This window comes from Cyanistes caeruleus, chromosome 12 (assembly GCF_971803275.1).
Source record: "Cyanistes caeruleus chromosome 12, bCyaCae1.hap1.1, whole genome shotgun sequence".
In the NCBI taxonomy this organism is placed as follows: domain Eukaryota; kingdom Metazoa; phylum Chordata; class Aves; order Passeriformes; family Paridae; genus Cyanistes; species Cyanistes caeruleus.
Window position 1 is genome coordinate 15,718,402 of NC_141712.1, and position 27,177 is coordinate 15,745,578.

At 49.9% G+C, this 27,177-nt stretch overlaps 1 protein-coding gene and 1 long non-coding RNA gene across 5 annotated transcripts; one reads left to right on the forward strand and one right to left on the reverse strand.

Annotated features, from left to right (window-relative positions):
- Nucleotides 1-83: 83 nt before the first annotated feature.
- CSNK2A2 (casein kinase 2 alpha 2) lies at nucleotides 84-27,177 on the reverse strand. 4 transcript variants are annotated; one of them, XM_086847459.1, is made up of 12 exons: nucleotides 26,960-27,141; nucleotides 26,639-26,750; nucleotides 15,721-15,822; nucleotides 14,952-15,002; nucleotides 8,875-8,934; nucleotides 6,773-6,856; nucleotides 5,822-5,932; nucleotides 5,510-5,611; nucleotides 5,093-5,193; nucleotides 4,262-4,410; nucleotides 3,981-4,074; nucleotides 84-527 (listed from the first exon to the last, which is right to left on the reverse strand). In XM_086847459.1, the coding sequence occupies exons 1-11, from the start codon at nucleotides 27,061-27,063 to the stop codon at nucleotides 3,998-4,000; spliced, it is 1,053 nt and encodes a 350-aa protein (XP_086703585.1). In that variant the 5' UTR covers nucleotides 27,064-27,141; the 3' UTR covers nucleotides 84-527; nucleotides 3,981-3,997. The 4 variants fall into 4 exon arrangements, with proteins under 4 accessions (XP_086703585.1, XP_023804044.2, XP_086703586.1 ...); XM_023948276.2 differs by lacking the exon at nucleotides 84-527 and having other exon boundaries at nucleotides 2,558-4,074; nucleotides 26,960-27,177; XM_086847460.1 differs by lacking the exons at nucleotides 84-527; nucleotides 26,639-26,750; nucleotides 26,960-27,141 and adding an exon at nucleotides 21,598-21,693 and having other exon boundaries at nucleotides 2,558-4,074.
- LOC147650882 (uncharacterized) lies at nucleotides 13,875-20,371 on the forward strand. The gene is made up of 2 exons (XR_015275320.1): nucleotides 13,875-16,670; nucleotides 17,259-20,371. It is a non-coding gene; the product is annotated as an uncharacterized LOC147650882 (long non-coding RNA).

Sequence of the window (27,177 nt, forward strand, 5' to 3'; positions counted from 1 at the left end):
CCTGTCCTAGCTGGGCACAGGGAACAGTTCACTCTGCCAGTACTCTCCAGCTCCCTCCCCACTGAATACTCCTCCTTGCATGCTTCTTTTAAAACTTTTATTCAACAATATAGAATTCTTTCAATTATAGTATAGAACTGTCCATCACGATACTACATCCCCTGCAACCCCCATGTCCTGGAAGAGACAGGCACAAGCTGGCTAACCATGGTCCATCAGAGGTTGGGGGGGAACAGCCAGAACAGAGGAAGGAACGACTAACCAACAACTGCTTTGCACACCCTTCACATTTCCACGCTTTCTGGGTCAGGAGGAGCTCAACAAGGAAACAGAGGCAGAAGAACCTTTAACACTCGGAGGGAAGGGCTGCGGTCATAGCGAGGCGAGTGCCATCCAGCCAGGCGTGTGCCCCGCTCTGAGCCCTGCCCGCGCCGCGCAGTCCGCCCGCCGTCGCTCTACCGCGCCGATGGGACGTTTGATTTGGTTCTCATTCTGCTTATGGAAAATTGGGAGCAACAGCATCGGACCTGAGGAGAGATGGGAGGAGGGAAGTGAGCGTCACGGGGCACTGCCAGCTCAACACGGAGCTCCTCCAGTGCCGTGATGAGGCGATGGCTGGGCACGCTGCCCCGCATCTGCCACCCCACCCCCAGCCAGGCCCAGGCGCACCCTCCATGGCCCTCTGGACCTGGGGACAGCAGGAGAACCTCAGCCTGCTTTCAAAGGGGTGAGAAAGGAAGGCAGGGCTGAGCAAGGCAAGAGACAGATGCAGTCCAGCAAAGCAGAACTGTCACAGACAGACAGACACCAGTTTGGACTTTTTTTTCCATGACCTACTGTTTTGAGTTTTTTGAGTTTCCCCACACTACCACAAACACCTCCCATAATTCCACTAAAAGCTCCCATCATGCCCAGCACATTTGCAACAGACAAGCTGGCAAAGCTGCCTTCTGCATCCATTTCCTACTGCATCCCTCAGAGGCTGCTGAGATTCAGCTTTGAGCCTTTCCTCTTAGAAGGCTCAGCCAAACCCATGCTCTACCTCTGCTACAGAACTGGAGCCAGGCCAGCTGAAAGGCCAGGAATATGCACTAGGACTCTCCTAACTTTCTCCAGAAGAAAGCAGATGAAGATGGATGTTCCCCAGTCCTCTTAACTTCCTAGGGACAAAGCACTCTTCCCCAGCTCCTGGCTATCCCTACAGCCAGGAGAAAGCTTTGCTAAGGTCCAGAGGAGAGAGGGATTTCCTGCTCTGAGTGCTAGAAGAGCCACTGGCTGCAGAGGTAAACTGGCACAAGCTGCAGTCAAATGTCCCCACTGCTCTGGGATCAGGAGACTCCACACCCTCCTCACTCCCAGACTACTCTTGCTCAGCTGTTGTTTCCCTCCAGGATGAATCTGTCACTGCTTATCCTGCCCTAGAGCTGGGGTAGGGATGTGGGGAGATAAGGGGCAGGTTGTTCCAGCCTCTCTGCTTACTGCAACCAGGGAAAGCCATTTCAGTCTCTGGAAGAGCAACTCTCTTCCCCTGCTTGAGGGTACCGTGAAAGAATTCCTGACTCAGGTTTACGGAACAGATACTTCCCAAAGCACCACCTTGAAATTTCACCATCAGGTTCAGACACTGTCAAGCATTTATGTGTAGCACACTCATACACAGTGGTCAACAGTGTTCACCTATCAAAGTTCCCCCACTCAACCCATTCTTCTTCTTCCCACCTCTTTGCCTTGCCCCTCCAGAAGCTGGGAATGCCAACACACAAGAGCTGGAGAACAGACAAACTTCTCCCATAGCAACTTGGACAGGCCATGAGAAACATCCACTTCTCAATGGAGCAATTCAATAGATATTTAAAACAAGTTCAAAACTTGGTATTAAAACCCCAAAACAACCCTGCTGGTACTGGCACAGTGTAAGAGCACAAGAGAATCCCCTGCCCCTCAGGCCAGGCAGCCAGAAAGGATGGGCAGATGGAAGGAAAGGGCTGGGAACACTCCAATGCCTTCAGCAGCCTCTGCAGGAAACCAGATGTTAGCAAGGCCCTGCAGGATGGCAGCAACCACAGGCTGCTCCTCAGCCCAGATACCCAGTACAATCCCCATGGCCTCAGGTGCAAGGAAACAGCTACTCCCTACTCAGCACATCTTTAGACAAAGCCAGCCACCCAGGCTGAAAGCAGACGAACATGGGGGTACACAGGTGGAGAACCCCAATTTCCAGCCGTGCACTGGTGACCTGGGCTGAGCCACCAGGTAAGGGCAGTCAGGTCTGTCCCTCAGGCAGTGAGTGCCTGTTTGAGGCCAGTGGAGCACAGGAGCTGAGCCCCACGCTGTGCCCAAACCCTCTCACTTCCTCTGCGGCCTCGTGGCAGCAGGGACTATCTGCTGCAGAGAAACTCTCAAGGCTGACAGCAGGAAGACTGCAACCAAAGACTGAGAGATCCCAAAAAAAAACACAGACAAGAGAGGCTGGAAGAGCTGACCTGCCCTCCTGGAGGAGACAAGGCCTCCAGCTCTCAGGCCTTCTGGCTATCCCATAGATTTGAGACGGCAGACATTCAGACGTATAGATATTTATTGGTTTCAGTGATTTATACAAATGGATTGACCTGCTGTTGATGCCAATAGAACTTTATTGGAATATGGAATGTAAACAGATGTTTCAAATAGAAACATTGCAACCTTATAAAAAATTAACTATTTCAACAATGCCGCAGAAGGAAATTCTGTGTTTAGGTGCTGGTGGGAAAACACTATCTCCAGCGTCTAGGTTTGAGTGTCACCAGAACCACTTGATGAAGTTACACACAGAACAAGTAGAGGAGGCAACTGTGAATTGTGGGGCTATAAAGCCATCGAGGGATCTGATGAAAGAACCCATAAGACGAACCCCCCACCCCCCAACAGGATCGGCACCCCAGAATTCAACAAATGGCTGACTTTGTTAAAACACTGCGTGGGATCCCAAGGCCTGGATCAGTAGCTGCACAGCCCCTGCCCTGACACCGCTGTTTGTTGATCCTCCCCCCTCCCTGTGCTCTCCTCTCCGGCCTCCTCTCCACTCCTCCATCCTGCGGTGCTGGATTGAACCGCTCCAGAGCTGTGCTCTGGCACAAGTCTGCGTCTGGCACGAATTCTCATGGGAGCCACGTCATGAGGTACGTGGTTGCACACCTATCACAAGAAATCTTGCAACACTGACTTTCCTGAGCTCGGTGGGAAAGTCTGGATAGTCCCTCCCCTCTCCTGCCACAAGAGCAGCCCTCACATTCACAAGTTTCCAAAGCAGGTCTATTGAGTTTCTTCTCAGAGCGAGCCTTTGTCAAACACACTGGAGGGGGGGGATCCTCTCCCCAGCAACTCGGATCAGTGCCTTCGTTTTAATGCTCCAAACTAATCCCGAGATGCTGCTGGGTTTGTGGGTTGTTTTTTGTTGAACTCCCCCTCCCTCCCCCCAACCACCCCGGCATTCACAATTGAAACTGGAATTCAAGGGCCAAATTCAAGCCCAGAGTGAGCAGTAAAGACTTGGACCTCAAAACAGAGTTGCACCTGCTGACCCCCAGCCTGAATTTGGTTCATTCAGGGTCTACAAGTCAGAAAGGCAAGTTTAGAAAGAGGCATGCTAAGGGCTGATGGTGGAACGACCAATTTGTCCCCACCAGTGTGGTGGGGAAGGCTGGACTGAGAAGGAAGAGAAGGATCCATAGAGATGTGAACCAGAATCAGTTGTGTGGAGCCCTGGGGATATCACTACATATTTAGCTCTTGCAAGACCATTTGCCCAGGGCTTTGGTACCACAGGGTTAGAGTTACATTAACCACAACCACCAGAGAGGAACTGAGGTTTAAGACCCCCCCCACAAGGTTAGATTTCTGCCGAGTATAAAGGGGAGGGGAAGAAGGGGGGGGTCCTTGGTTCTTTTCCCTTCACTGTGTGACCGAAGGTTTTGCTTTTATTTGTAAACATCTTGAATTACCCGTCGTTTTCCAGTCCTCATCGTGCTGTTGTCATGCCACTGGAGAGCACAGCGTTTTCTGAGCTGGGCTGGGACTGCTCCTTCACCACTGGATCTGCAGGAGACAGACCAGGCAGGAAAAGGAAACAGCATTTAATAAAGCGGAAGCTCCACCCAGGCAAATCCTTCCAAAGAAACTGCCCTCAAAATCCACAGAGCTGCTGAGGCTTTGGCAGAGTGGGGAGCCAAAATTTGCCCCCACAACTCTATCCCTGTTGGTCCCAGCTACTCCACAGACTCACAGAAATAAGGGTGATCCATTGCCTCCTTGGCAGTCAGCCTCTGTTGATGGTCATATCGCAGCAGCTTATCCAGGAGGTCAAGGACTTCAGGACTGACCAGGTGTCTGTTCTCACTGTGGATGAAGTTCTCCCAGCGCTTCCGGGAATGCCTGCAAAGGGAGCAGCTGTCACTGCACAGCACCACCCCGATGTCCCATGGGAATCGCCTGCCACCAGCCACTTCTGAGTATAGGTGGCTGTGGTAAACAGGCCACAGCTCTTCCTTGCACAAGCTACTGCCCAGAAAACACCTGCCAAAGGTGGAAAATCCTCTTCTTTATTTACACTGTTGTATGGATCTCCTGTGCCAGGAAAGGCACAACATTGCACATTCCCTTCTGTCTACAGGGAATAGACAACAGCATATGGCAGGCAGGGTGACATCCTTGGGACCAGAACTGCTCTGGCTTGCCAGCAGCCTCACAGAAGCTGTCCTCACTATTCCATCCATTCCACTTGTCCTTTTCAGAAATCTCAACTGGAAGACTCTGAGCCACTCAGCCCACACTTAACTGCAGTGTCTACACCTCCACTTTAAGGATGTGAACAAGCAGGAGAGAGAAGAAATAGGGGACGGCTCATGAATCGTAAGAGAGACAAAAGGAAAGGGCCTGCATTTCAGTGACTTCCTGAGATGACATGAGCTAGATGTGAAGCCTGCAAGCAGCACTGTTATCCAGAAGACTGAGCAGGCCTTTGTTGAGAGGGTGAGCCTCAAGGGTACAGACAGCAGTTTATCTCTCTCTCAGTGCTTACATGGAAGAAATGGCAGCATTTCACTTCTCCACTTACTGGCCCAGGATGTCGTTGAAGTGCGGGTCCAGTTCTATGTGGTACTTCTTGAGATACCCATACAGCTCATCTGTGCCCAGGACCTTTGCGATGCGAACCAGCTGGAACAAAAGGCATGTTCAGAGAGCAGAAGGGCAGCCCATCACTCTTTTGCAGAGGCAGAGCTGCCCAAATCTAAGAGTCCTCCTTCTGGAAACAGCCCAGACAGAAGGAGTTTCTCCCTTGAAACTTGCTTGTGCAACATGTGCAGAAAACAAGTTTCCTACACATGGCAGCAAAATCACAGATGGCTTAACAAAACCTGTAGCAGCATCCTCCCAGCCTGGCAGTCCCATCCCCAGAGCCTCCCCACTATACACACAGAGATGAACTGGGGACAAACTTTTCACAAAGTAAGCCAGGTAGCAATGTCTTTACTTGGTCATAATTGTCCTGGCCGTGGAAGAAGGGCTCCTTTCGGAAGATCATGCTTGCCAGCATACAGCCTAAACTCCACATGTCTAAGCTGTAGTCATACATCTGAGGGAGAAAAGGAGAAGCTGTCAGAAAAGGAACACTCACCACAGCCTGGTTCCCCACCAGCACAGGCAGCCTCAGCCTTTGCACTTCACAGCCAGCCTCTCTCCAACCCAGGCAATGCCCTGACAGGCAAAACCAGACAACCCAAAGGTGGCTAAAGTGCAGCCACAAGTGTTATCACTGGATAGCAAAGAGGAGACAGACTCTTACTTGGTAGTCCACAAGGAGCTCTGGTCCTTTGAAGTACCTAGAGGCCACACGGACATTGTATTCCTGAGCTGGATGGTAGAATTCGGCCAGACCCCAGTCTATGAGCCGCAGCTGAACAGGCAATAGAGACACACATCACCAGCCAGGCAGGTGAAGCCACACTGGCCAAACCTCAATCCCTTGATGCAAGTGTGGAGCCCAGGGTGGAGGGAGGCCCTCTGTGGACAGCAGATGCTCCCAGCAGTTCTTTGATCAGTTTTTCCCTTTTCCCTAAAATCAGCTAGTGGGGCAAAGCCCAGCTTAGAGATCTCCAATGCCTTCTGAGTCCAAGCACACTGTTACTACTGGGCAGCTGGCTCCTTACCAGCACCACCAGATCCTTGAGTACTAGGGAACAGGCAAAAGTCTTATTCCACTGTTTAGAAGGGCTGGGCTGAAGGCAGTGTTGATTTTACCTGGGGACTGAGAGCAGAAAATGGGGTAGGAGGGGCTCAGCACATCCTGCAAAGCAGACCATCTCCACAGCTGCAGGGATGCACAACCAGCTTACTAGGGAAGGACTCCAGTAAGACATTCCCTTCCTTATACACCTTGTCTTGCCTGTACAGCCACTGCTGATTGACAGAGAGGGATGTCTGGACCAGCAACTAGTTCTTGACACAAATTCCAGGTGCCTGGAGCAGGCACACACAGCACTCAATGGGATACAAAGTACCATGACAGGGTGGGGTAGGCCCCTGTGCTGTCCATTTCCTGTGGTTTAACCAGCACACCCCAGCAGTGAGGAAGCCAAGGACACCACTGAGGTGCTCCCCTGTGGGATTTTGACCATCTCCTGGTGCTGGCATGGGTGGAAGGGAGCCAGTGAAGAAAGGTTAGAGGGGTATGTGCTATGAGTACAGAGGCAGCAGAGTTTCAAGTTTCCCTGGAAAAGCCCTGGTGTCACAGTACCTTTTTCTGTTGGTGGTCTATCATGACGTTGTGGGGTTTGACATCCCTGTGCATGATTCCCATGCTGTGACAGTAATCCAGGGCCTGGCAGATACACACACACACACACATTAGACACGGCTGTAACCACAGGCACAGCATTACCAATGTAACAGTTCTCAGCCAGAAGCAAGAGTTCACAAGAAGTGCCATAACCCTGGTACATGGAATGAGCAGTTTCAGCTCTTGCACATGATAAAGTGACAAGCTGACAACAAGACTGTATGGACCTTGTGCCCTACTGTAGTCACAAATCCTGGAACTGTGTTCCCTGCACAGTTGTTGAAGAACACAATGCAGAGAGGTGTCCCACCTGGAGTCAAGGCCAGTGCTCCAACCTGGGTAGCCCTGTGCTTCCTAGGTCAGGCTCTCTTCCCTAGAAAGGGAATGATTCCTACATGCATGCAGTTTTATGGACTTCCAGTGAGGCTTTCCACTTGTGCCCCAAAACACACTCAAGCTAGAAAGTCACCTCTGCCCTGCTGATTTAAGCCAAGTTGCACTTAAAAAAGGCAAGTGATAGCACACGAAGGAGAGCAAACCTGCTTCAAGCTTGTAGGCAGGAGCACATACAAGCTCCCCAGCTCCATGACCTTGCACCACTTGCCCCCCCAACGCAGCTGTTCCCTTGAGCAAAGAGGTGAGAATGTTGTTTTCTCATCTCCAAGGGGAGGGAGATCCATCCATCAACATCTATCAGATGCTATGAGATCTCCAGCAGCACGGAAAGAAGGTACAGCCTGTAGTCATTCAATATCCGAGACATCAGTGCCAGGGAAGCAATGCTGTCCTTGGGCCCCTGCCACAAGGGGAAGCAAGGAGGCAGTAGCTTCCATCACAGCAAGGCCTCAGAGAACAGCCCTGCAGTGACACATGGCCTCACAGCCCACAGGACTCACAGCAAACACCGGTCCTGCATCTCCACTCCAGGAGATCTATAACAGGTTACACAAACAGGTGCTTCCAGGGATGAGGCTCTTCAAGTGTCTTGTGTTGCCAAGGCTCAAGGATCATCTAAACTTCATCACCCCTCCCATCCTAATCCCAGGCTGCCTCAGGCCCACTCCCAACATCCAGTAGGAAGGTCCTTCCCTGGCAGACAGGTGGGAAGCGTGGAGGTGCAGAAAAGAAAGCCTCCCTTGAGCCTACTGGATCTGTTTCAGGAAGTCTCCTTCAGTCATTGTGTCCTGAAGCACAAAAGGGCTTTCCTAGCCTGTCCCACTCATTTCCAGAAGCATGGGAGCTGCAAAGTGCCAGCCCAGAAGTGTCAAGGCCCTGCTAGGACCTGACACAGCCAAGCTGCTGCAGGTCAGCACAGAACAGCCCTGGGATCAGTCAAACCTGGCAGCTCTTCCTTGTGCCCTGTTGCCTCCCCTGTCTTGCAGCTGGAGACCCCCAAGAACCAGTGCAGCACATCCCACAGACCTGCCATGGCTCCTTGAGGGAATTTCCATGGGGAAGTGCAAGCTAAGCTAGTTAAGGGGAGGTATTTAGGGCACTCCTCACCTTTCATCAGAGGAGCAAGGAAAGCTTTGACTGGGAGGTGTCAAAGGAAAATACTGATGTTACCTGTAACATGTGGCATAACTAGTGGGCAGAATTCACCTTCTGGGACTGCATTTGAATACTGCAGTAGAGGAATGCCTGGAGCTGTCGGTCCCTCTCTTCCACTCTCCCTAGCACCATAGGTTCCCAGCCCTGCCTCAAGGGCCTTGTCCTGGCTCTGATGTTTTTCTGGGAGTTGATCACAGCAGCCCAATGGTGCAAGAGACACAGGGAGACCAAGCACAGCTCTACCTGGTCTACAATCAAAACACTTCAGACCTCAGAGAATCATAGACCCTTTGGAGGTGATCAAAGGCCCCCAGTTTGGCTGCAATACCTCACAGCAAGCCAGGTAACCTGATCTCTTCCCAAACCCAAACCTTCCCAGGTTATGAGACTTGTGTTCTGTACTGAACACGAGAGAAGAAACCTCTCAGCAACAGTGTCCCATGAGCCCCACTACTGCCACTCTCATTCTTGATCTCCCCATCCAGACTGTCACGAGCAATGCCACTCACCTTAAGCAGCTCATACATATAAAACCGAATATCAAAGTCTGTCAGGATCTGGTACAGTTGCTGAAACAGATTTGGGGAGAGAGGAAAAAAAAAAAGTGAGAAAAAAATAAATACTCCAGATTTAGATTAGTTTCATTTCCTGCACCCCACCTGCTTCTAACCACTGACCCCATTCCAGATTCCCTATGAATGCTACCTATTCCTACGGCAGCATTCCTCTCCTGCTCTCAGACCTGCCAGGAAATCTAGGAAGGATGCAAGAGCTCCTGTAAAATGGTACTGGCATCATTCAGACTTGTCACAACTTTCCAGCAGGAGATGGGCAGGCTGTCTGTCCAAGGGGGACAGAGCAAAAACTCTGGAGGAGGCCACAGACAATTGTGACTTTCTGTTGTCAAATCACTGTGATGACTTTGTATGTCAGCAGTGACAACAGAATTCAGAGCAGGCATGCTGGAACACATGGGAAGGTGTCCAAGTGTTCAGGGTGTGACAGGGAGAGGAAAACATCAATCTAAAGGAACATGGGGTTGGGAAGCACAAAGGAGAGCCAGCCTTAGAGCCACAGAGGCTCTCCTCTATCCCAGGGTAAAGGCTAATGCAACTGAAGAGCACAGGAATGCTTGTGAGATCAAGGAGAGTTACAACTTGAGTTGTGGGGAAGTGCTCACTGCTACCACTCTCCTCTCCTGTGTCCTTCTGTGGCTGCTCATGTGGAAGTTACAGAGCTCTGGGGGCACTTGAACCTGCCCTGTGCCACCAGCACCATCACAGGAAAACTCATCATCCTGCTGCTCCCACACCAGGTCCCAGCTGGCCCCAAATTTGCCTTCTGCTCTGTATCTTTCACAGGCTGCAGTCAGCCCAACCTTGTTGAACTGTTCTATCTTCTATGGAAAGCAAGGCAAGATGCCAGGGCAGGGCAAGGCAGGACACTCACAGGGCAGCAGTGGGACCAGACCTCTCTGCCCTTTCTTACAAACAAGGATCATCTCATAGCACAGACAAATCACCAATTGCATCAGCACTGGAGCCCGCTGTCCATCACAGGCACCACTTGGCAGCTTCAGGAAAAATCCCAGAGCAAGGGATTGAAATTCACATTCCAAAAAAGCAGCTCTGGTGCTGGATCCCCTCCAGGCCCATGCTGAGATCCTCACGTTCCTGCTTTACTGAAGCCCCCACCCAGCCCCAAAATCAGAAATAATTTGACAACATACAAGTGTCATTTACACATACAGAGCTTTAACAGCCTCCAGGACACAACTGCATTGTATTCTCGTGAGCTGGGATGATCCTAACACTTTGGAACAACCCAGTGAAGCAGACAAGTGAGCAGGAGCAAAAAAGACATAGCCACAAGCTACAGAGCCATAGCAGGGATAGATTCCTGACTTGTGCACAACCGATGCAGGACACAGGGCCAGCAGAGGACAGCTGAGTCCTTTCAGAAGTCTGTTTAAATGGCTTCCTAGGTTACAAACACTGTCAGAAATGTGTAAAACATGTCCTTCTGGCATTCACTGCCCTGTTCAACTTCACCTGGCAACATCAATGCACCTGGGGAAGGAGGAGGGCAGGAAAGGCAGCGGTATTACAAGACTAGATCCCATTTTCCCTATTCCCTGGCTCTCTGCTTCTTGCTGCCTTTAAGTGGGAAGGAGATTGAAGGGAGGTCACCAGTGTTCTTCTCAGACCTGCAATGCTGTTGCTTCTCTGGCTCATGGCCTTCAGCACTGGGCCATGATAAGCCCAAACACTGTTGGGCAAACAGCATTCAACAGATTTCCTAGAAGAGCTGCCTGTGAAAACCAGCCCCTCTGACCTCTGTAAGTGCTAAGGCCACCAGTGTGGCCAGCAGTGCTCAGCTCTGCTCACCACAGGGAGTAGTCCCTGCAGGAGCCTGCTCAGCCCTGCAGGGAGCCAGTGAACACAGACAGCTTTGAAGGACAGAGCCAAGGTTTCCACTGCAAGTGGGTCCAGCACAGCAGCTGCCTCCAGCAGGCTTTGACAGTGGGCTCCAAATCCCTTTGGCCAGCCTAGCAGTGCAGGACAGACACCTCCTTTGCAGACATGCCCCATGCTCTGTTCTTACAGTTGTCTCTGTGGAGTAGGATTATCAGAAACATCACTGTGGGGATCACTCAGACCCAGCTCAAACATCTGCTCAGCACTCAGGATGCCATGAGGCCTCAGAGATCTGGGCTGGTCTCCTTTCTCCATAGAGAGCACTAGGAAAGGCCAAACCCTCCCACAGGCAGCCACTACCCCTCTCCAGCTTTTGGTGATATTTTGGCACACATCACATAACCAATCATAAATGAATCCTGTTAGTGCCCCAGGAGGCAGAGACACGCTTCCCCCACCATGGGGCTGACAGGAGTTAAATGCTCATTCCTCTCCCTTGAGTGAGCAACACAGCTGGCTACGTGCAGGAAGCAGCATCTGCAGAGCAACAGGGTGGCTGTGAGGAGAGACACTCCTTTGGGGTGCAGGGCAGCAGCAGCAGCAAAAAAACCCCAGGAAAACAGTTCCCAAATCATCCCACTCTTGGCAGCCACACAAGGGAGGAGAATCTTTTATACTTCTGCATTGCTTAGACAAACAAATAAAAACCTTTGTTTTTTAAACAAACCCTGGATGTACAAGGATAAAACCTATGTACACATTTCACCAAAGTGCAGGTGAAATGGAAGACTTGACTCAAAAGCCCACTGGACCCACAGCTCCAGCAGGCTGAACATCCTGAAGCAACCTTCCATTGCTCACTTTTCTTGCCCATCTCATCTTCAGCTCCAAACCTGCTAGAGCAAACCCAATCCAGAACTGCTCCTTGAGACCTGTCTCTGTCCCCTTCTTTCCTAAGGGATTTGCCTCTTTGGGACAATGAAAGGAACAGTACCAGGCACACTTACAAAATATGTGACAGCTGACAGTGGCTGAAGTGCAGCATCTCATTTCTAGTTTGAAACCAATTAGCAAAAGACATTTAATTTTGCTGATGGTTCCTTAGTTGCATGTGGCTCTGCAGTGCAACTTTCATTTAAGGCAAATTACTGTGGGGAGCTTGAATGCTCTCAGATGACAAGTAATGCAGCAGGTCTGAAGAGAAACACTAACCCTGTACATAAGCTGCTGTCTTCACACAGTAGAATACATATCCAGTCTGGCTCCAGCTCATCCTCCCGGCAAGTACAGTGCTGTCGCTTCCAGGAGGGACCCAGACAGGTAATTTAAGAAAACGTAATCAGCTCTGGGGAGGTATCACCTAAGTCTCCTGTTTATACCATCATTTAAGAATAGTGAAATAAAAGCTTGTGCTTCTGATCTGGATTGTCCACAGCAACAGCTTAGATCCCACAGAACTGCAGCTTCTGCTCAGGCACAGAGAGCTGAGGAAACCCAGCAGCCATTTCCATGGGTACACTGACCTGAACAGTGTTCTGCCATTTGAACAGGCAAAGGGGTCAAAATATTAGCATCAAAGCAAAAAATAATAATGCTGGAGGAACAAACTTCCAGAAAGGAGATGACTGAGCAGCCATCCAAGCTTCTGAGCAACTACTGCCAACAGAACAGAGAAAAATAAAATCCTGTGGAGTGGTCAGCAGCCACCTGCCGCCTGTAAAATATGTCACCAAGAGCTAAGGTCTCCCAGCCTTCCTCACAGGAGGAAGGTCAGCCAGGACTGCCAACCCTGCAGCAGCATTTCCTCTCCAGGGCTGCCAGCAGGCTGGGAGTGACAGCAGAACTCCAGCAGAACTTGGCTGCCCAGGGAAATAAGGACTGTGGAGCAGAGGGAACAATGACTAGGTGCTCTCCAGCTGTTTCAAGTGTAAAGGTACAGAGCAAGCTGAGACCTCCAACACAAGTGGTCTCACGTACTCTGTACTCTCTACTTGGCACTTCAGAGCAAGGGAAGAGACATCTTGGGAGTTTCTATACAGAAGAAGACACCCACAGGCACCCTCAGTAGAAGCAGCTCTATCATCTGCAATTAGCTGCAGCCCCAAGAACCTACTCAAACAGGCAGACAGCTCATGGGAGTGGAGCATCAAACAACCCACACACCCCATACACAGCTAGGGAAATTCAGGTTACAAATAAGCTCTGAACACAAGAAGCCACACTGCATGCCCTGGGGACACACTTGCATTCCCAAGACAAGTTATTCCTGCCTTGTACCAATCAGCATCAAAAGCATCAATACTTTCTGTCTTGGACTTGTACAGCCGTGAATTTGGACTTCCCCAAAGAGCCAAGGCTCTCTCCCAGGAGCCTAGAAAAGTCTGCTGCAAGCTCATGTAGCTGTTTCTAATGCAACAGCCAGAGCTGCAAGAGTCAGAAAACTGTCACTTGTGCAGAGGCCAGTCCAGTGCTCCTCACTGGCTGCAGCAGTGCCTAGCCTGGCTCTCCATGTGGCCAAAGGACCGCGGACTCTGAGCCCAGCATTTTTCAGTTGAGTCTCCCTACTGGCCATCAGCCTCAAGGTACTGCTGAACACTCCACTTCATGAACACATTTCAGTTTCTAGGTGATATCCTTGAGAATAATTTTTACCTCTAAGGACACAACAGAGTGTTGTAATCACATTTTGACTTGGAGACACACAAAGCAATCCTCAGCAAGGTGTACCACTGCCTGAGCAATGTAGCTTATCTCAAGACATTTTATTAAAAATAAAAATCAATTAAATAATTAAAAAGTCGCTAAATAGAAAGTTAAAAACTTCTAGGACTAGCCTTACAAGGAGGCTGTGGGTCACAGGAGAAGCACAGGGGCACATTCCCAACACAGGAGGCACTGGCACAGCTCAGATGATGTCAACAAAGCCCAGGCAAACCAAACCTGCTTTAATTAGCCCTGAAAGGTCACCACAGAACACTCCTCTCATGGCTGTTTACTTGATGGAGGCAACACTCCTCTCCCCACCCAGAGCTGTCAGGGCAGATGCTGCTCCAAGCTGCTGTTATTATGGCTCCTGCAGTGTATCTCTACGTGAGATTAAACAGCACTCAGACCTCCACAGCAGAATGGCTGCAGCTCTGGCTACACACATGCATCCCAGCTGGCAGCATCCAGGTCGCCAGACCCACCCCAGAGGGACAGAAACTATGTGTGCTGCCCCTCAGCATGCAGGGCTGCAGGAGCTGGCCTGTGAGCCAGCTGCCTCCTTGAAAACCAACACCACCCCAAGATTCTTCTCTGGGTGTTTGGTACATCTGCTTCCTACAAAACCTGTACCTACCTACATAATGATCCAGGACACAGAGGAAGAAAAAACCACCATCACATAACATGGAATGAAAGAGAGCCCTGAATGGTGCAGGAGGGATGACTGCTGGCTTTCTAATGGCAACTGCTCAATTAATTCTACACCACTGACTTAGTGACTTAGGGTAAAGGCTCACATGGGGGAAGCAAAGATACCAATAAAATAGGTGTGGCTGCTAATTATAGCTCCCTTTTGTCTAGAAGCATTTTGGAAGCAAAAGCAGTTGTAGCTGCACTCAGACAGAAGGACCCTCATTTTGGGAACAGTAATATCCCTTGGAGCCCCCAGACAGAAGAGCAAGGGAATATGCTGCAGCCTCAGACAAGAAAAAAAAGCTCTCAGGATGTATTCAAGAATGTTCAATCCCCCAATACCAGGCCCACTGGCAGTGGGAGATGAGCTCTCCAGCCTCTGCCACCCCACAGTCCCCAGGTCTGAAGGATTCCAGAATAAATCGGTGTCACCAGCTCCATCAACTTCACTGCTGTAAACAGAACACTACAGCTCAGGGATTAACTTGGGCTGAATATATAGCACAGCAGTGATTACTAAATTGAGAGGGGAGTAAGAATATCTAACCTGTTGACCTTACTCCTCAGAGCTGGGAGAATCAGCATGCAAACCTTTTATGCCTTTTCATCTAGAGTCCATTAACAGGTTCCTGATTTACATGGAGGAAGAAAAGTGAAGCTGACAATTGTGAGAACTCTAAATTCTCCCCAGAGCTCTTGAGGATTATCTAAAAATCACAGCACTTTACAGAAATGGGAAGCCTTCCTCCTCCACACTGAGGCAAACTCACCTTAAAATCTGTGTTATTGATGTACTCAAACACCAGAGCAGGGGTCTTTGACTGCAAGAGAGAGAAAGTCATGGTTTAAATATGCACTTGACCTTTCTTTGGCTCCAAGAGACCTGAGAAAGCCTTTGCTTTCTGCCCAGCCCTCACTAGGGAAAGCAAGGTAGGAGCAGGACATGGAAAGCACAGCCCTGCTTATACCCCATACACTGCATTTTGGCCAGTGCTGCTCCCCGCCATGCCATGGAACAGAGAGAGCACTGGGTGAGCTAAAACATGTCACCAGGAGCTAAGGTCTCCCATCCTTCCTCACAGCAGAAAGGTCAGCCAGGACTGCCAACACTGCAGCAGCATTTCCTCTCCAGGGCTGCCAGCAGGCTGGGAGTCACAGCCCTCAGCCAGCTGCCAGCCAGAGAAAACTCCCCAGGAATGGGGTAATTGTGGCAGTACAGACCATGACACAACTGCTGGTCACTGCGTAGGACAGCAACCAGAAGGATTAAAGTGCTTAATATCTCGTTATCCTGGCTGGTATTTAGGTAGTTAGATACCAGACAGAAGCTGGAAGGCTACAGGCTCTACTTTCTTACTGAAAATTTGCAGGACTTCAAAATTTTCTCCCATCATCTGTGGCAACTCACAGAGGACACACAAAGGGTGTTGAAGAGTCTGGGGAACATGGAAAGGAAGAGGAGCCCATCCAAACCAACCAGCCCATGCCTTCAGCTGGTGGGAAGGCAATCCCAGCACACCCCCCAACACAGACACCTACCACTGGATCCTTGACAGTGTCAATCAAATTAATGATGTTGGTGCCACCACGGAGATTCTCCAGAATCTTAACCTCGCGTTTTATCTTCTTTTTCTTCACTGGCTTAAATAGACAAAAGAAATTAGAAGTGAGAGTCCTTTCAGAAATTAACACTGATTTCTGCCACTGATTTTGACTGGAACACATCACCTCCCCTCCTCTCTCTGCTCCCACCCTCACATGGGAACATTTTTAGCACCAAAGAGGAGAGAGACACCTTGCATGAACTAGGACTTCCCTCCCATCGATGAAACCTTTCCACGCATCAGGGGGACAATCAAACCACTCCAGACAAACATAACTGACTCCAGTAACTATAGTTAAAAGTGCCTTGGACTGCTCTGTGGTAACCTCAGCATACCAATTCATGTTGTGCACTCAGAGCCACAGGACAAGCATGGTGAGCCTACCTCTGCTTTTGTTCACCAGCACTAACCAGTCTTTCACTTTTCAAGTTTGTTGCTTTTGTTTCCCATTGAGTACTTTAATCCCATGAAATGATAACCTTCAAGTCTCCAACACCAAGATTACTTGTAAACTCAGACATGGCTGTGCCTCACTTGCAACCACCTCAGCTGCACAGAGCCAACTGCACTGCATGTCCCTGCATCCATAACCATGATTATTTTTAAAGCCTAAAGACACTTTAAACAGTTTTGACTCCTTCTCTAATCTGCTCAGTCTCAGGAGCCCTCTTTGCAAAGTAAGCTTTTCTCTGGACATCACCCTGTGGAGAGTGACAAAGAACAGCTGCTCCCAAGGCAGAGGCTCAGAGCCTGGGCTGGCTTTTACACTTTGCTGATCCAGTGGTTCACTTCAATGCAAATGATGTTTCTGTAACTCATCCCCTCCCAGGACAACCCTAGCTCTGTGCCTGCTGGAATGGAAACGCAGTTTAGAGCAGATAAGAGGTGAGACTTTTTTAACGAGCCTTGCTTATTGACCAGCATGGGCAGCACCAGCTGCAAGTCACCCAGTCTAGCAGTCGTTCATTCCACAGCTGGAACATCCCCTCCTGCCCCACCAGTACCACCAAAAAGAACTGCAGAGACATCTTGCAGGCACTGGCAAAGCCCTTTGCTGGTAAAGCCCCATCTCTGAGGCTGCTGATGAAAATTCCTCTCTAGACTTTGAGCTTTCTAAAACATTCATCATCTGGCACTGAGTCTGGTGTGTGTGGAGGGGTGTGATGAGGAATGGCAAAGGTATGAGGCACCTTCCCAAAGTAACACACATTAGCAGATGTCTGTGTGAAGGACAAGGTGCCACAGGAGCTCAACAGCTCGCGCTCACCATCTCACCTCTGCCACAGCCTCTCACTTCTATGATGGCCACAGAGTGCTGATGGAACAACTCATACTCCCCTTACAGACAAATTCAAAGCAACCCCTGTTTTCAGACCCCAGAAATGTATGAGCAGACAGGAGAAGGAACAGAAGGCTTTATATAGTGGGAAAATATGGCGTTTATGTAAGTGATAAAATATGCTGTCTTTCCAGGCTCTTCAGGTGGCTGAAACCTTCAGATTCGAATCCTGCTCTTCTCCTCTTGCAAGTTAAAAGGCATGAGCTAGACTTTAAAGCCAAAAGATGAGAATCTCAGCCTGAAGCAAAGTGCCAAAAATAACACCAATGCCAGCACAGGGAACGTCAGCACCTCATAAAGCCACTGTGGAAAATGGCAGCAAGGCCACTGCAGCTGTCAGAGCTGAAGCAATGCAGGGCTGGGCTTGCTGGGGAGTGGGCGACCAACAGCCCCAGGGCAGTACCCAGAGAATGCTGGAGCTCCTGGAAGCTTGGACAGAAAGGGAGAATCAGCCAGAGCAGGAGTATGAAACCAGCAAGAGTGAGGGCTAGTTTTTGGAACCTGAGAGGAGGATGCTTCATTAGGAACTAATTTAATTTATGTCAACATGGAGACAGACACCGCCCTTGTGTCACCCACATGCACAGATCTTACCAGAAGGTCAAGATGGAATTAGAGGATGTAATTTGTTACTCTGCTTGTCCAGTGAGGCAGATGCACACACAAACTGTTTTCCAAGGAACTTCAAAGAGGAATCTGACATCCTGAAGGTGCTCCCTGAATTGCCTGGCTATGACAAACATGCCTTACAACCTCTCTGCAGCAACACTTGCACCTGATTAGGAGCTGAAACAGTCCCTGAATACAGCCAAGAGGATGCAAAGCCCGCTTTGAAACACCTTTTCCTTTGCACTGTAGTTATTTCAGGGGCCTTTTGCATCAGCTAGGTAGGGGAGGATATCCCTCTAGCCCTCCAAGATTTCCTTTTCTCCTTTCATAGCAACCACTGCTCCCACTAGGGCAGACGTTGTCTTCCAACCACTTCCACATGTTTCTTTCACCTTTGCAGGATGGGAAGATGATGCCCTACGTTATCTTCATCAGAAATCTATCCTTACCCACCACACACTAAAACATTAGAGCTCACAAAATCAGTGACTTTTAGAGAAAAGGAGAGACGAAAGTTGGTGGTTTTTAATGAAATACCTGCAGATAATCACCCCCAGAAGCATCTCTGACATCACCAAGGAAAGACACTTGGGCAAACACCATCTCAGCAGGAGGGGGAGTTAAAAGCCACTCGCTGTTTGCACTTGTTCTTGCTAAGCTGCAGGGCTGCAGAGCTCTGGCCAGGCTGGTCACACCATCCCCACATCCCAGTGAGCTGGGATGAGGGCCCCACAAGCCTCCAGGCAGGGCTGGGGTTGGGAAGCCCTGCTCAGTGCAGGGCTGTAAGCAGCGCATCCTCAGAACACACACAGCCAGTGCTTGGAGTGGGGTTTCTCACCACTGGGTAAACAAGGATGAGGCAAAAGAAATGCCACAGGCTGAAGTAATTTTAGAGGAAAAGCATTGCTCAGAGAGAGCAATGTGGGGGAACAGTTTCCCCATTTCAGTGGTGACTGCTGGCCTACGCCCCATGCTGCACAGCTTTCACCTACCCAGCCTCACGCCACCTCCTACACACAGGTCCCACACCCCTGCTCCAGCCACAGCTGCAAACACCGTGTGCCAAGGCCACAGCACTGGGGCTCTGTTTTTGCCCAGTAACCAATTGAGCCCAGGCTCTTGCATCTGGCAAGTCAAGGTTCCACCTTGGTGCAAACCACTCCAGAACGTGGCCAGCACCGCACTGGGGGTGACTGTTCAAGCCAGAGAAACTCTGCTGACATCCTTCATGTCCCAGAGACCAGTACTGCTGAAACCACAGGCCAGCAGCAGCATATCAGCCACGCACCGGGATTAAGTCTGGGTTGCTACAACTGTCTCTCAGAGTCACCCGATCTGTCTCTCCAAGGATGTTGACTCCAAACACACATGGATTAAATGTGAACTGAAGCTATTATGGCCTCCAACCATCTGCCTCTCCCAGCAGGGATAGCTTCTAAAACACCAGCCCTTGCAGCCAGGGTATTTTTAACAATACTCGTTTAAAACTGTTTTATTAAACCAGGCTATGAACAGCAGCATTTCAGGTTGTGCTTCCTACACAGGCCAGTCCTTCTGCACTGGGAGGGGGATTTCCAGCAGAGGTAAGGAGCAAGCACCTTGACAAAATTAACTGCTCCTGAGTTTGATCTGCCTGTGTTTGCAAGGCAATGGTTTACACAGGTACAGCCTCCAACTCCATCTGTTCCCACGCCAGAGGCATTTCAAAGCTTTCCTGTATACTGGGATTATCCAGTGACCAGTATGGGTCAAAGCCTTTCCCTCTGAAAGGGGCTCCAACACAGTCACTCTGCTCTGTGCAAACACCTACTTCCATGAAATCTGTACAAACTTGACAGCGTGGAGACTTCTGTCGCATTTGGTTGAAATTGGCCAACCAGTGCAAAAACTACTGGAGGGAGGAGGGGGAGAAAGGCTGACAGACAGCAGGATTGCATAAGACTCGTTTCCATAGGAAACAAGGCTAAAAGACATGTCTCAGTTTAACTGTGTCTACACTGGGAGTGGTTTAATTACTTCCACTGCATCAGTACCCTTAGAACAACATTACTGTCTAGCACAAGGCAGTTTTCCAGTTTCCCAGAAAATTGCTTCCTTCCTCAAGCAAACTGGAAGTGAGGTGGTTGTATACTGTGGAGACAAAACACACACCTCACAGATGTCACTACACTGAGTGCCCAGAGCAGAGGGACAGGATGACCTCCAGACACAGGAGGATGGTCTCTGCTGGACCCAGCAACTCTCACTTGACTATCCCCATCCACCTATCCTTTGGTGGCTGCAGGTTTCCCATCCTATCAGCCAAATGGATAAGGATGCTCCAATGCACTTGCAAGTCGGATGGAAGAGGCAATGACAGTGGCCAGAGCTATCCCAACTCTCTTTGCCCAAAGACTTGGAAGCATCGTGCAAAGCTGTCCCTCTGCAGAGGTGAAAAATATCACCTGATAAGCTTTGCAATTAGGTAGATCCAGAAGAAAATACCTCTCTGTGACCAAGAGAACAGATCCTTGGTCATTTTCCACAGGATCATGTAAACTTGTAAGCAGGGAAAGAGTCCAGCTGCAGCAAACACCAGCTGGGAGAATTAACATTGTTTGCTAAAATAAACCTCTAAATAAAAGAGACTGCAACCATCTCTTCCTGTCTTGAACTAATACATGGCTTCCTGGTTAAACATTTTTTTTTGCTTGGTTTCTAAAGCAAAGGGAATGCACTCTTCTGTCAGATGCTCCAGTTCCAGCCTTCCCCAACAACCTGAGGACCCATTGCTTGAATTCAAGCAAAGAGAGAGATTAGATTTGTTAACCAAAGTTCTCTACACATCTTCACACTGTGAAAGAGGAGCAGTGACCAGGAAGGCATGTGAAATACCAATTAAGTCCAAAGCATAAAAATCATTTTACGTTAGCCCAGAGCAGGCAGCCTGGCAGTGCACACATGCTGCCAGCTGAGGAGCATACGTGCATCTCTGAAGGAATCCCAGAAGGTGCTGGGTTTTGCCCAGCAGGTGCTCTGAAACAAAACTGGGGTTAGCACAGCAGGAAAGAAGGTTTAGCAGTCCAAAGATACAAATCCATGAGAAACTAAAGTAATGTATTCCACCACCCTATTAAAAAAAAAAATCAATTCGTTGCTCACCAAGCCTGAATAGCCCAGAAATACAACGATGCTTCCAGTGATCAAGCAGGGGGATCTGAACACACAGCATCCAGGACCAGTGAAAGGCTCGAGCAGTATCCCTATCACAGGCTTTAAACATTTAAAAGCTAGCACTAGAAGCTCATTTGTCTCTAGCAAGTATTATCAAAAGGATCACAATAATCGGCCTATAAAGCCCGATGCCAATTACTCAATAGGAAAATTGGCTTCAGAGCAGCTCTGCTTATTTTGCCAGACATCAGCTGGGAAACCAAATAATCGTATTCCAAAGAGTTACAAAATCAAGGAGCCCACTTATGTTAACATTCTGCTAGTTGTTTGCATTTTACCACTTCCATTGTGGGAATTCAAACTTCTGTGAGTTGCTCTTGAATTTTAGAAAAGAGGGGGGTGGAAATATACCTTGAAACTGTAAAAGTACTATTACTTTTTTAGTCAAATAAAATATACTTAAGTTTGGTAGAATATCCCAACATGTGTTCTGAAGGCAGTTTCATTCCTTCAGAATCCTTTTTGCTCCAATATGGCTCACCCCAAAACAACCCACCTGGGGCTTCAGAACTGCCCATGATACGTCAAGAATTCTGCAGTCAACTGAAAGGGAGGCACATGAGGACTAAACCCTGATCCCCACCAACACCATTCCACGGATGGGAATCATTCCTTCAGGCCCCTGGCATCAGACACAATGCTGTATCTCACCCTCCTCCATGCAGGCACCGCAACTTTGCAGCTCATCAGTTCCTTGGTGTTACACCACCACCACAGAGTCACCAGCTGCATCTCCAGCCTCTGCAAGACACCCAGTACTGTCCCAGTTGGTCTCAGCTCACACAAGGCTGGACTCCAGCAGCCAACTTTGCTAAGCTCCTTGTGGGCAACTGGTGTTTAAAAGAGAAGAGCTGTGTACCCATCTCTTGCAAAAGGGTTCATTTCAAGACTGCCAGAGGAGGAAGTGGGCCAGGGGGAGCTGATTCAGTGCATGCAAACGCAGGAGGAGCATGAGACACACAGTTACCAGGAGCAGGCATTGAACGGCTTTGGTGGAAGGTCACTGATGCAGTCAAAAGCTCCAGCCTGAGGGACCAACAGCATCCAATCCTATTTCCCTGTGCAATCCCTCCTGCACACCAGCATGGGAGTCATTGCAGGCCCTCTCTAGAAAAAAGCTGATTTATGTGGGCTCTAAAGCTTGTAGAGTCAGAAGAAAACTTACCAGAGCCATCATCCCAACCTGGTTCTCTAGTTACTAGAGTGATAACACTGGCAGGACCTTCCAGGAGTGCCTGGTATGAGCAGCAGCTCTGGAGGGTTTGCACAGCCCAAATGGGGGAACAGGGAAAAAACAAAGCCAAACAAACAAGAATGCACTTGTGAAACCATGTACATGGTTGAAATTTCCAGTGCATGGACTCAGCACAGAGGGACAAAAGCCACCAAAGAAGAAAAAGGCTATTTCATCACTGCTGCAGGGCCTCATCTCACTGGTCCATCTCCTTGCATCTGCATTCTTCCCCTACCTCCACCCATGTTGTGCCTATGCAGAGTAACCATACAAGGAGACAAAACAGCCTCTTTTTGATGAGTTTAGTTCTTCACAGGCAATTAACAGTATACATGGACACACAGGTGCATCAGGAAAGCAGAACATCTCCTGATTCCTGTAGAGACCTGCCAACATGGATGCTATAATCTCCACCCCCAGTGCACACTGGGATGGGGGCAGTACAGGAGACTGGGAGGTGAAGGACACAGAGGTACAGCCAAGACTCAGCACCAGCACTAACTGCACATAACTCATTATAACAGCAGCATTCTTACTACAAGGTATCACCTGTAGCAGTTACAAGCAATGTGGAAAGTTAGCCTTTGGCTTTTGGAGTGGCGACTTGCAACACTGTTCACATCCTCCAGGAACACTGTTCACCCCAGGACACCCCAGAACAGAGGATTCACTTTAAAGGCATGCTGGGAGACATTTTGGAGCTGCATTAGCAGAAAAACAAAATGAGGAATTCATCAAACAGACAGCACATACTGACCTCAGCAGTCCATCAAAAACCTCTATGTGATAAGCTATGGAAGAGCAGAGCTGTGTTTTAGATACCTGCACTGGACGTAGAAAACACATGACTCACGGGCAACAAGGATGTCTTAAACTTCCTTTGTACATGCTGAGGAACGTCAGGCCTCATCCTGAGAGTCAAACCTTACCATCAGATTTCAGCCAGACACGAAAGCACGTACAGAACATTTTCACACACTCCCCCTTCCTGGTGTGGGCTGCCCCAAAGCAGGCAGGAAGCAGGGCCACAGCTGTACCCAAGCCAGCCAGATCAAAATGCCCACAGGAACCTCCAAGGCCAGTGAGGGACTGCAGGAGCACAGCTGCTGGCTGACTCCATGCCCTACTAACCTGAGGGGTAGGGAGGTCAGTACACTGCAGAGTCCCCAAACTTTAGACCCTTCTCACTTTTTGCTCCCTGAATACGTTGAAAAGGAGGGGAGTTGTCCTCTGCCTCACTGCTCAAGATAAAAGCTTCTGGAGGATGCTGGGCAGGGGGTGTCTGCATGGCAAACCAGGCTCCTGCCCCACCGCTTTGCACGCACCATCCTACACAGGGCATCCTAATGTCCTGCTACAGTGGAGTGAGAAGCAACCTGCTTGCTTCACTTGCCCTTTAAAAAAGAGCTGCAGAATTTTCCCAGGAAAAGTGACATTAAGAGCATCATACTTGTAAGGCACTTGATCCAGGAAATGGTAATGCCATAATCATGATCTTAATTCTCTTCCTTTGCTGATCCATGTTATGACCACAACTAGCAACATCCCATTTTCCTGCAGGATTATGCCTGGTCCTGCACTTGGGGTAGCAGAACTGAAAGGAAATGCTGGGTACTGGCCAGGGAAACACCCTGCTTTACGCAAGCCCAAAAGGCTGAGGGCACTGTGGTACCAACCAGAGCCCTCAGCTCCCTGGCCTTGTCCAAAGCTAAAGTCTTCATGGGGCACTTACAAACAAACTAGTGAGTGGATGCCCAAAGAGGAAGAACAATTATCTCCCTCATGAAGCACTAAACCAGGACCAGTCTCAGATTTGTTGCGACTAAGGGACTTGCCCAAAGTCACACAGGAAATCTCTGTGGCTCAGTTCTGCATCAAAGGGTGATAAAATTTCCTGACTTCTATGGAGGATGGTACAAGATGTACAGGTAGTACAACACCAAAGCAGGGGAAGTACTTGCTATGTGCTAGCTTGAGCTCAGTAAGGACAAGTTTCTTCAAAGAGCAAAGGCTAGGAAGACACACCAATGACTTCCCATGAAACTGAGATATTAAAACAGTGACTCTTGCTGAAACTTACTCTAACACCTAACATAAATTGTACTCTCAAAAAATGTTAAAGAGAAAGGAGCAACTGTGCTAAACAGCTTCCATTGCCCAACCACGGTACTTCCCTTTGACCCATCCCTGCATCACACAAAAACTTGAAGACTTTTCGTTGCATTTCTCATCTCGCAGAATCCAAATTTTTCTCCAGTCAGAAGGAACAGAGACACCCAGTCCCTTTGCTAAGGCTCTGCTGTATATACATGCAGTTATATTTGCAATTAAGTTCTGAGTCTAGCTACAGGAAACCAGAAGCACTTTCCACAGATCAGAGTGATGTTATTGCCACACTTCACAGGTTTTCATAATGTACACAACGTGGTGCTCTGAAACTCCCTTTTCACTGACCCACTTTCCACTGAGGAGAAAGTTCATCTTTATTTATCTGGACCTTCTGCTTTTCCTTGTTCACTCAGAGGAATGCTGTCTGCATGTTAATGCAAGTGGGGAGAGCCAGGGGAACCAGTGGCAACACCATCCACTTCAAATCTGGGACAATCCAGTCTCCTGCTTGCAGGGCATTAAGGCAACACATTCAGGCCCCAAGGAGAAGGAGCACCCAGCTGCCCTCAGATGACTCTTGCCAGCTGACTCACAGTCCAAGGCTGACAGGCTCCCTAGACGTGACAGAGTTCAGCTGCCACAGGGAGAGCAGCATCGCTCCAGGGGAGGCTCTTTGGGCTGGGAAGAGGCAAGGAGCAGGGTTTCTGATGACTTTCCCTCCAGCCTCCTGGTGCCTTTCTATGTGGGACAAGACCTAGGATCTAATAAACCACAGCAGCCCCTAAGAGGCCATCAAGGGCTCCAGAGCAGCATGCACAAGTGCACAGTTTCCCCAGGCCAGCCACAAGGCATCTTGCTGTAAAATCCAGGCTTGCACCTGCCACTTGTGACTACTGTCTCACAGCAAGAACTCCTGCCTGCATCTGCTTTAAAAAAGACAGAAACCTAAACCACAAAAAGCATCCGAAGAAGGGGGAGGGCCAAACAGCATGCCAGAGGAACCTGGCTTGGAAAGAACACGTGAACCTCACCACTCTGCCCTGACGTCAGGCTCAGCCACAGAGGCTCTCCCAAGCAGCTCACCTGGCCACCTCCTTGCCCACAGCCAAAGCTGGGGTTTGTGTGCCTCCTCCCAGAGGCAGATGGAAGATCATACCTTTCCCAAGAGTGCTGGCTGGACAAACCATGACAAGTTCTTGGGCAAGATCTAAGGCAGATCCCAAGGATGAAGGCACAGTGAGAGAGTGGGAATGACAGCAGAGACAGCCAGACATGCTCTCCGAGTGAATCTAGTGAATGCCTTAAGGCTACAGCCCTGCAGAGATGCATGTCCTGGAAAGTTACTCTTCTCAGTAGCTGCAGGGGCACATTAAGCTCAGACACTGTGGATGAATGTGTGCCCAAATTCTTAGGACACCCATGGTCAGACACTGGCTCCCATGTGCTCTTGGGGAACAAGTGACAAGTGTTGCTAGTCCAACAAGTGACAGCCACAAGTGTCAGCCAAGCCAGAACCAAACATACTGCAACTCTAACCTTTCATCTCTGTCTTAACTTCCCTGCCTGCCCTAAGATCACCAACACAGAGTGCTGCTAGGACAGTTATACAGCTCACTGTGAGCTGTTGCTTCCGTGTCAAACGCAGTAAGACATGCCCTGCAGTGTATAACCCGTGCACAGCCATCCCAAACGACAACCTCCCAGTGCTGCACAAAGGTCCCCACAGCCCAACCCCACCAGGGTCAACACACCAGCGCACAGGTCACCAACACTGCCAAACTTTGGTAGGTCTCCTTGAGACCCCTCAAGTTTCCACAGTGTTTATAGTCTGACTGTGATGAAGTTCTTTTCCACACTAGATCCTCTAAAGAACTGAATATAAAATATTGGTACTTTTTTAACCGCTGAGCATCCCACAGCCTGGCTCTGCAAAGGCCACATGCCGGCTGTCTAGAGGTTAACAGAAGGATTCTCCCCTCCAGGCTTCACATTCTTGTTGAAATGGCAGTCCCTGGGCTGTTTTAGACAGGCATTGCCAGATACGATTTGCCAAACACAGGCAGAACACGCAACGCTGTTCAAATGTCAGGACTCACAGCTCTTCCCCACTAGAGAAACTCTCAGCCCTGAGCTATGCTGGACGAGGAGGGGTGAAGACATCAAAACACCACTATGGCATGCAACACACCAAATCCGTTTCCAAACACACCATCCTAATGTTCTTAACGAAAAAACAGGAGTTTTGGGGTGAAGAAAGAGATCCAACAGTTCTTTGGCCCCTCCAACCCAGCTCCTCTCTCCCTTGTTCCCAGCCGCCACAAGCCTCTACATCATCAACGGGATACTCACCTTGAGGATCTTAACGACGACCCTCTCGTTGTTGGTGATGTTGATGGCCTCAAAGACCTCGCTGTACTTCCCTCGGCCGAGCTTTCGAACCAGCTGGTAGTCGTCCTGATTGCTGCGGACACCAAGAGGAGAGAGGCGATGGTGGGGGAAGAGCAGATAACTAAGAGGGCAGCAGGCCGGGGGTGAGGGGTCCTCTCCCAGCCTCTCCCCCTCCGCAGCCCCCCGGGGACACCCCAGCACGGGAGCGGGGATCAGGAAACCCTCCCCACGGGCTGAGGCCCTCCCGCGGGACGGAGGGCGGGTCCCCGCACGGCGCTTTACCCCCAGCTCGGGACGTGCGACTCGTAGTCCCAGTACTCGCGGCTCCTCAGGCTGTTCACCTCCGCGTACACCCGCGCCCGGCTGCCGGCGGCCGGGCCGGGCATGGCGGCGCCGGGCGGCGGCTGCAGCAGCAGGAGGAGGAGGGCGCGGGGCCGGCGCGGGAGGCCGGCGAGGCGGGGCGCGGCGCGCAGGAGGGCGGCGGCGGCGGGCGGCAGGGC